The sequence below is a fragment of the Falco punctatus genome, assembly GCF_963210335.1.
Source record: "Falco punctatus genome assembly, chromosome: 2".
Lineage (NCBI taxonomy): Eukaryota > Metazoa > Chordata > Aves > Falconiformes > Falconidae > Falco > Falco punctatus.
The window spans coordinates 32,127,577-32,137,588 of NC_137581.1; the positions used below are offsets into that span (position 1 = coordinate 32,127,577).

At 43.8% G+C, this 10,012-nt stretch overlaps 1 protein-coding gene across 1 annotated transcript in view; it reads left to right on the forward strand.

Annotated features, from left to right (window-relative positions):
* The window catches only part of SIAH3 (siah E3 ubiquitin protein ligase family member 3), an 81,013-nt gene extending 71,368 nt beyond the window's left edge, over positions 1–9,645 (forward strand). The window contains exon 2 of the mRNA XM_080375837.1: positions 5,721–9,645. Coding sequence (XP_080231963.1) covers positions 5,721–6,314 — 594 coding nt within the window. The 3' untranslated portion in view covers positions 6,315–9,645. The remainder of the gene's footprint in view (positions 1–5,720) is intronic.
* Positions 9,646–10,012: the final 367 nt, after the last annotated feature.

The window sequence follows — 10,012 nt, forward strand, 5'->3', positions numbered from 1 at the left end:
GTATAAATATGTGTATGTGTGTTTATATAAGTGTATATATAATTTAATATATTAAGTCAGTCTCAATCAGATGTTACCCTGGAGAATATAGGCTTTACAAAGTTGTACACAAAAGGAAACTGGATCTCAGACAGAGGTGAGCCATAGCAGGAAGCAGCATTAGCAGAAGTGACGGGCTTGTGGCAGGGGTGTGAGCACAGCCCCTTTGAAACCCGGGCTCCCACGTAAGGTGACAGCTTCCAGGAACATACACGGCTCCTACCAAGCCTCCTGTAATCCAGCCAAGAAAGATGTGGCTAAGGAAGGAAGAGCTGGGACCCACAGAAGGAGAAGATATGGGTTCCCTCCCTGGAAGAGGACTAGGTTGCAATGTCTCAGGGTGTGCTAAAGCTGGACGGGGGTGGAAAGAGAAGAGCACTGTCTGCTGTTCAGGTTGGCTGTTGTGTCTGATGGCTTTATTTTCATCTCTGCTGGTTTCTGAGTGATCCTACTCAGAAGACCCACCATGATGACCTTCAGACTACATCACTGACTTCCCCAAGGAAACAGCCCAGCCCACAGGTGAATTAATGGGTGTTTGCACAGTTGTGTGTGATCAGTGGGTAGAATGCAGTTGCACAGGTGTGAAATGTCTGGAAAAGGATGACTAATTGCAGCACCTGCTTTGCTGTCAAAAACCTTTATTGACTGGGCAGCGAATGAGTCCTTGTCCTCACTCTTTGGGATATTCTCAGCACATGCTGGCACCGTTCACAGGCTGGATTTTTGCACATTATGTGCATTACTGTAAGTAAAAGTATGAATAAGGCATCCAGGCTCCCAGTATAACACTGGGAAATACTGGAAAGTGCAGAAAGGTGACTTTTAACCTTCGCTCTGAAGACCTTAGCAACATTTATTCTTCTACAATGCAACGGTGCTACTCGTCCTCCTTTTACTCCAGATCATCAGTGTCTGGATCCTGTCCCATGGGGTGGGAGAACTGGATTGAACACTCCCTCACCCTGAGGTGTTTGCAGGGAGCAAACTCTCATTTGCAAGTTAGGACCTGAATTGCAAAGCATTTGGCTACTCAGGGCAGCAGCCACCTTTGCTCTGCTGTTAGAAGCTGTGCCCATGTGCAGCAGAGAAGCAGAGGTTGAGGGATCGTGGTGTAGCTGGTGCCAGCACCCCACAGGGCCCAGAGCTCAGCCAGCAGGGGTGCGGTGTGCGTTGCTGTCTCTGTTTCCACTATTTTTACCATAGCTGACCTAAAGTCTTTGCTAGTTAAAATACAAAAGTTCCCTCAGAGCATGAGGAGCAATCCCAAAGCCCTCTCTCCTGGATGGGTGCCTCAGCTTTGCAGCTGCAGACTCAGAGACATGCTCATGTCTACCTCTTGGAGATCTTGGAGATCTCTACCTCTTGGATCTACCCTTTGACCTTCCCCTGGATTTTCTATCAAGCCACCGGTGACCAGAGTGTAATGGTGGTAGGGAGCCACAGATTTACACCCTCAGATGAACAGGCATCCATTTCTTTCTCCATGGACTGCTTTGTCTCCAGCTGGAGAAGGTACAACTGTCTCCTGACTAAGATAGGGGTACCCTCCTGCTTCTTGTCTAGAAACCAGTAAAACCTCTGTGGGCCTGCCCTGAGGATGGATTTGGTCCTGGCTGCATGTAGAAGGTGGTGTCCAGGGGCATGTTCCTTAGTATCTTTTAGGTTACTCCTTCTCTCATTTCTTTCAAGTGAATCGCACTCCAGGGCTCTGCATAGGCTGTAAAAGGAGCTGATGTTCTTCAGAGTTAGCCACCTACTCCTCCGACATCAAAGGTAGAACAGATGAGTCACACCTAGAGTGGTTTGTTGCATTTTTAGCAGAAAGTCTGTAGAAAAGCTGGGGCAGGACCCAGGAGCCCTGTGTTCCAAGTCCAAATATAACCCTTTTTTTTTTCCTGTAAGAAAAGCATGATGTGTTTATAAATTACTTTTTTGCCAAATGACTTGTTCTTTAAAAGAATTACACTGTAATAAGCTGCATCATTAAAAAGAAATTTTTCTGTGAGCGGCAGAGCCTGGTGTCCTGCGGTTTGGCGTCTCGTGGCGGGATTATCTCACATCTAATGAGGAGCACTCTGGCTGAAGCCTTTTCTCCTGTTCATAAAGACACTGTCTCATGTGGGTTCTCTAGTGTCTACAGTACGTGTGGGTTCAAACTGCTGTTGTTTAAGTTCTTTCCTATCTGACAATGTAACATTGCACACGGGGCAAGCTGTTGCTCCCTGGAGATGCAGAAGGGTCATACTTCTCTACCGTGCTGCCTTTTCTCACAAAACCGGTTGAAGATTAAAGCCTTTGAGACTTCTATCACACAGTTAAATTTGACTGAAACTGTCCAACAGGCTGAAAGGTAATTGAAAATAATACTGGACTGACACAAAAATATAATAAACCTTATTTAACTAGGTAATCAGGCAATAAATGATGGAAAGTAAATACTGGAGCAGATTAAACATGGGAAAAAAAGTTCATAAATATTTATTCAAGCTTTTAAATGCTCTCAAGGTGACCATTTTATGCCCATTTTGCATTTCAGTTTTAGAGGTTCCATTCACAGCCATATGAAAGACCAACAAGGGGACAGGCACCCCAACAGTTACACTCATACCTCAAAAATAAAAGTAAAATAATAGTTTTCTGTGAGACTTTTCTTCACAAAGACAGGGAATTTTTAAGATATTTCAGAATATTCAAAAATTTATTCAAAAATTTATAATTTAGAAACAGGAATGTTGAATAATTCAGAAACCAGATTTTGACTTACCCAGTCAGAGAATAAAAATAGATCATGTGGTTTGTGCTGTTTTTCCAGAGTTTTCAATAAATCTGAACTGAACAAAGTCAGATCAAAAATACTTTGCTGAAATGATTCATGGAAATGTTTCAAAAATGTGAGTTGTGAAAGGGAAATCTCAATTATCTGCACACACACACACACAAAATATCACAAATGAAGCAAAGAAGAAAGATACATCTAATGAATTGCTCATTGTAATTTATTTTTCCAGTTCCTGAGCCATAGAACTGTGCTTGTCATAAATTGATTTTTTGAGATATTTGTATTTCCTTACCTTGGATACAGTTTAGATGGATGAGCTACCATTGCTCTCCATGCTCATCAAATTAGGAGAATGCTTTTCTAAATTCAATTACATCCTCAGTAGAACTGGTTTCTCTGACTCTGGTAATCTTTGGAGAAGAATTATACACAGTCTATAAAGCTTCACATTTCAAAACCTAATTTTGAATGTTATTCAAGAGGTTAATTTAAGATTCATCTTCCTAAAGAGGAGTTAAATAAAACTGATAGAAGGCTGGAACTTGTCGAGTGGTTGAGAGGTTTATCAGCATGCGAATATGAGTTCATTAGTTTTAATTAGTATAATCACTAATGTTGCATTAACAGTTTGGTGAGAGAAAGTAATTGCTCACACCCACTGTATTAGATTGGGAGATTAGAATTCATTTTATGAGGCAATTAGCATTTCAGGGATTTTTTTAAAAGGCTTTTATGATCCGCCATTGCAGTAGCCTCCTTCACCAAAAAGAGTTTAATTTAACCATAACTTTCATCCTAATGGGATGCAAAAATTAATGTAGAATTAAGTGCGAACCAGCAATCCCACCGTGATAAGCAGGGAACTAAAGCCACAAACCTCAATTAGTTTATAATGACCTGTTTTATTTTCCAGACAATGATAGTCATTTATCTGTCCTCAATTCATTATCTTCTTGGAAAGTTTATATTCTTGGATTTTATACAGCAAAACAAATAAAATATGAGGAAGGAAAAAGTAGAACAGTACTATCACAGCAATAATTCTCCAAAGAAAAAGTTGCAAGGTTCAATAGCCGGGCTTAAATAGGCAATTATTCTTCGTATCAAATGTCAGGAGGAAGAAACAGCTCCCTTTGACACCCAGTGCTTTGGGAAGAGCCATGAATTTCACAGCAGCAGCAATCACAACCTTGCTCTGCTCAACACATCCCTTGGCAGCTACTGACACAATAAGAATGGAGATCCAAGACGTTGTCATCCTGGATTGGCAAGGAATCCCTCATCACCTGAGAGGTAGGACAGTTGACCCAAGAGATTTGCCTTCCAAAAACATCCTGGAAAGCAAAAGTACAAGTTCTGGTACTACTGGAACATTAAGGAAACATTAAGGAAAAACTGCTTGCAGTAAGAATGCTTACTCTCACATCAAGGCTGTAATAAAGGCATCACGGTACCCACAGAGAGATGAGACAGCGAGCCATCTGCAGCATATCCGGCACCTATTACACAGGTTTATGCTTGCCCCTGGTTAAGACAAGTCTCTGCTCAAAAACAGCTGAAGAAAACCCAGATTTGCTATGGCTTGGATGTGGCATGGAGAACAACTGTTAGATGTTAGAACCATACTGTTGTTCCTATAATTTCGGGTACATATGTTCATATGTTAAAATGAGCAGACATTGGGCAGTATTTAAGGAATTACATAAATCTTCCTAAAACATATGTTAAAGCAAAATGTATGTATATATGTGTGTACTCTTAATTCTTGTACTCTTTATAAGCATCTCCAGAGGAGTTCAGAGAGAGGCAATGTCTTCCTGCGTTTAAGCATCTAAAATTTAGGTACAGCTAGACAGGCTGGATCTCAGTCACTCTGGCCGCAGCCAGCATCACCTTTAGGAGGTGGATTACTCCAGCTAAGATCTGAATCTGCCACTGGGAAGGGTGGCCTCACTCTGTTGACTGCAGAGGCAGTCCAAGGTAACAGGGTTTCCATCTTGGGAGGCTGGAGTAAATGCTTAAAATTGGGAAGGATGAATCACAGCCGACATGCCTGTGCCTTAGGGTTTGTCTATGTACAGAGTTATTGCAGAAAGCCATTACTCTTCCTGAATAGCATTACATGTGGATACACTTTTAGTTGAATAAGACTCACTCATTTCTCTTCAACAATATCCACTTGACAGAGGCAGAGTGGTTTGCTTCCTACTCCTCACATGGAATCCTGCTGCCAGAGCTGCTGCCTTTTTAGCTGGCTGCCCTACCTTAATCCAAATTTACGTGCCCTATATTTGCCATCCATCCACCTTTGAAAGCCATTTAAGATTCATGGAGGCAAGCACATCAATTAAGCACAAATACATTGACAAGAAATAAACACAACTGAAGGCATCGTATACAATAAAAACTGACTTTTGTTTCACAAATTATGGGTGTTATAAAGCATATTGTTTCAGGAGAAACGCCTGTATTTGCCAGTGTGTTTCATTAAAGAATAATAAAGCCATACATATTTCATTTTCTTGTTCTGAGCTGCAAGAGCCTTAACTATATAAAACGCCCCATGCTGTCCTTGCTTTGTTGGGCTTTTTTTTCCTTTTAATCAGATTTTTCCCCCCGCTCTCTAAACACATACATCACTTTCATTTGAAGTGACTTATCATGGCTCAAACCGTTTCTCTCTTCCCCTGGAGAACAAGGCTACTGCCAGCACCTTTTGCTGTGCAGATTTCAGGTCTGGAATTGCCCCTGATCTCTGGAGTGCTGAGCTCCTGATGTTCCCACTGGTGCTGTTTTAGGCGGTATGTTAGGTGACTGATGTCTGCGGGGGCTGCACCTTGAAGATCTGCACAGGTTCCTGATCCACCTGCTATCATGTGTAATTTCTCTCTTCTTGTAGTATGCACCGACCCGCTGCGCAGCTGCACAGACATCTGCGGAGCAAGGCATCCTTTCTCCCTGCCATCACCATGAAGCAGTGCATGACCCTCAGCTGGTTCCCTGCACATGCCCGCTTTTCTCCTGCCCATGGGAGGGGCACCTGGAGGTGGTGGTGTCCCACCTGAGGCAGACCCATCGCATCAACATCCTTCAGGGGGCAGAGATTGTCTTCCTGGCCACAGACATGCACCTGCCTGCACCCACGGACTGGATCATCATGCACTCTTGCCTTGGCCACCAGTTTTTGCTGGTCCTCAGGAAGCAGGAGAAGTATGAAGGCCACCCTCAGTTCTTCGCCACGATGATGCTGATTGGCACGCCGACCCAAGCTGACAACTTCACCTACCGGCTGGAGCTCAACAGGAACCAGAGGCGCCTCAAATGGGAGGCGACCCCCAGGTCGGTACTGGAGTGTGTTGACTCTGTCATTTCAGATGGAGATTGCCTTGTGCTGAACACTTCCCTGGCTCAGCTCTTTTCTGACAATGGAAGCCTAGCAATAGGAATTGCAATAACCACCAGCAAAGTTCACAATGCTGAAGCTGAAATATGAGGGGGAAGAGGAAGAGGAGCAGGAACAACAATGGTGCTCTTTCTGCCTTCTGAGAGCCAGGACTTGTGGACTTTTTGGGGGTGGGGTGGGTGGGTCCCAGGTCTTTTATGGTATTTAGCACTCGTCCACAGTGGGCGTTATGTAAACATCCTGTGGTTACGGTCTCTGTGTAATGTATTTACTGTTTTGTTAATACAATTTTATGAGAAATTTTAAAGAGGCTAATCAATTTATTGTTGCCTTCCAGCAACACTGGAAACAACACTTTCTCCTGGAAAGTGCACCCAGGGTGACTCACAGAAACCTTCTGCCTGAGCGTGCTATGCAAATGTGTTTTCTTCATTGTTTGCCTAATTGCCTGGTAATTAGAGGAGGCCCCTATGCCTGGTAAAAGGTAAGGTATTCCACTAAGGGAAAAGAGCACCCAGGTTTCCATACCAGCAACAGTGATTTAACCCTTACACTGTGGTTCACAACCAAGCCCCAGGGAGCTTGCATCTCCCTTCAACTTCCGAGGAAACTTCCCTTACCAGCCAGTGAAAGCTGCAAAAGACAAAGTCACCACCTCTGCTAAGACAGGGCCTGGAAAACCTCATCCTGCATTAAATCAGAGATGACAGCTAGTGGGTGGTCACTGTGAGCATGGTTAAAACTCACTCTTGTATCATGACGGGCAGTGAAGGACTTGCTAGATGGTCTGGAGCCAGGATGGATATAATCACAGCCAGCTGTCGGGCATTCACAGTTTTAGCTCCTATTTCCTTAAGCATTCAAGAGGAGACTTTCACAAAATAAAAATAAAACATCAGGACAGTCCTAAGTTGTACACTGATCTTGCTATTGAATTCTGGGCCCCTTAGACCCACAGTGTGTTGTGTGCTGCTAAATATTGATTTAAAGCAATGCAGCCGGAATATCTGTTCGCAAATTGGCTGTGAGATTTGAAATGCTATCCTTTAAAAAAAACAAACAACAAACCTAAATTTTTTTCTTCCATACACTTGGGGGTGATGATGGTCCCTTCCTTCTGCTGAGGGTGTTTCACAGACAGCAATGGCCACGTGAAGGCACAGGCTTCTCTAAGAGCTTCTACCTTGGATGGATTCTTGGGGAGAGTCAGAGGCAGCTGCTGGCCATCTCCGGACACTCAATCCCATCTGCAGTCAGGCACGTTTCCTCCATAGCCAACAACAGCAGTGAAATCCCACCACAGTAGGTGACGTGTGGAAGGAGAGGGCTCTACAGCGAGTGTGACACACGAGAAGCATGGGAAATTGTCTTTTCCCATTTTCCCATCTGCCCGCGTGTGGCTGTGGCCTGGCTGCTCCTGAATGCTCATTTGAGAAACATCTGGCGGGTTGGGTCAGTTAGTAGCTAGAGAGACTGAGGCTCATTGCTTGAGTCCCTTGGAAAACTAAGGAAGGAGGGGAAGCAAGCTAGAACAGTCCTTCAGCATTTCAAAAGGCATCTTGCTGTAGCTGGCTTTGGGTAGGCAAAAACACTGATGCTGATCTCTCCCACCTGCTGCTCTCCTGGGAATTGTTACAAATGATGCGTGAAGTAAAACAAATCACAGTTTTCCTGAGGTGAATGCTGTGCAGGTAGTGCCTTCTGAGTTGCAGTTGTACCTCACCTCCTTACCTGCTGCCATAGCAGGTCACTGCTCAGAGAGGAGCTAGGGTCCCTTCAACAGGCTGCTTGTGACCACACAAGCTGAGCTCTGAAGAAGGCTCAGTCCCTGTAAGAGTGTGCTGGGGCATACTTTCACAGCTCTCCCACCTCTGAATTTTTGGGGATGGGGGGGCATGCTGCTTTGCAGTGTTTCACTGGAACACACAGGCTTCAGAGTGGCTTGCTTTTTTTCCCTGAGATGTTAAATATTCAGAACCAGCTACTGCTGCCCTTTCCCTAAATGATAGCAATAAATAAATCATTGGCGTTTTTGTGGACTGAAACTGGCTTCTCCAGCTCCTCCGGCAAATATTCTACTGCTGAATTAAAACCAAAAATAAAGCAATAAAACCCCAATAAAAACAGTTCCTCTAGCTTAAACTGCCTGAGCTCTTTGTACCCTGTGGTGCAGACCTAACGTAATGCTGTGCTGCATTTGTTGCCTGATCCCAACCAGTTCTAGAGGGAGGGATATTCCTTGGGTATTCATTTGTTCCAGACTATTTACTTCTTGCTACCTGGCAGCTTTTGCTCTTGAAATAGCTACTGAAATGAAGAATGCACTGTCAGTATTTTAGGGCATGCCCCTCACCAAAGGACCAGTGTATTTCTAGCAGGATGAGTTTGACAACAACAGCTCTCTGGGATGGGCATCTCCATCCCTTGCCAGCACCTTGGTTTTCTGGTTCCGATGGGGCAGGAGGCACAGTGGAAATGCGACCTCCCTGACATGGACCTCCTCACATCCCCTGTGTCCTTCTCCCACAGCTTTCTCATGACAACACCAACGGTTCAGCCTTTCCATTTCCTTCCCAGTCCTCCCCCTCATCTTGTGGTCACCCTTCTCAGCATGTTCTCAAGCTCTCAACCTGGATTTCACCCTTCAACAGAGCTCGTGGTGTTTCTTGCTTCCTCCCACTTTTGCCTCTTAGGAGCCATTGTCTAAACTGCTGTTGCTGCTCTTTGCAGCCAACCAAGTAACCTCCTTGCTCGCCTCTCTCCACAGCTGCAAAGCACCAGCTCTGGCAGGGATTTTGGAAATCCAGATATGTTGGAATACTGATGAAAATATGCCCAGTAAGACTTCTAGTATGAAAAAGGAGGACACATTTTGGGGAGAAAGGAGATATGGGTGCCTAAATCCAGCCTTCATAAGCATCTCAACATAAAACTCAAATGTTAAGGGGTATATTTAAGGACTTGCTACCATGGATGACATTCTAATTCTATTGTAATTCAAAGCCTATGAGCAACACTTTGCTGCCATAAAGCAAAGGTGAAGCAAATATTCTGCATGTTGGGACATAAATCCTAAAATCTGGCGAGTAGGATCAACAATGAAATTCAGTTTATGCGCAGTCTTTCAGTACCCATAATATAGCACTTTTTATAGCTTTCTACTTATGGTTGAAAGGCAGCTGTAGCTTTGCTTCCCAAACTTCGGCTGAAATTGGGACTTCTAGAATTAACTTTGTACTCTAGTATTTTGCATCTATAATGTATTGAACCCAGTGACTCCAAATTCCTTCAAAATTGTGAAGAACACTGCCTTACATCTCTTTGAAATATGGAAATACCCTTCATTTGGTGCAGGAGAAAGTGAGGTCTGGCAAAATTGCTATACAGCTGTTGCAAAATTCTCTTTTCCTATCTACCTGAGAACAATATAGACAAAATGATGGACCCTTTTTTTTAGAGTTTTTACATATCTGTATTCATGGATGGATTTAATTGTGCCTTGATCAGTAAATTGCAACAATAATTTCATCAGGCTAAGCCAGATGGATTGCTACCAGACCCACTAGAAAACTTGCTTTGGTTCTTCTGCACTATCCATCAGACACAGTGTGAATGTTAATGTCAGACCTGCAGTAAAACAGCATTAGTGCTTTCAGCTCAATCCCATTATGAATTAAGCTCACATCATATATCCATGACTCTCTATAAATCAGCTGAAGCTTCCCGAGTCTCATCATCTTGAAGATGACAAAGGATCTTGCTGTGCCAGTGCCAGACAGAGGGCTTGC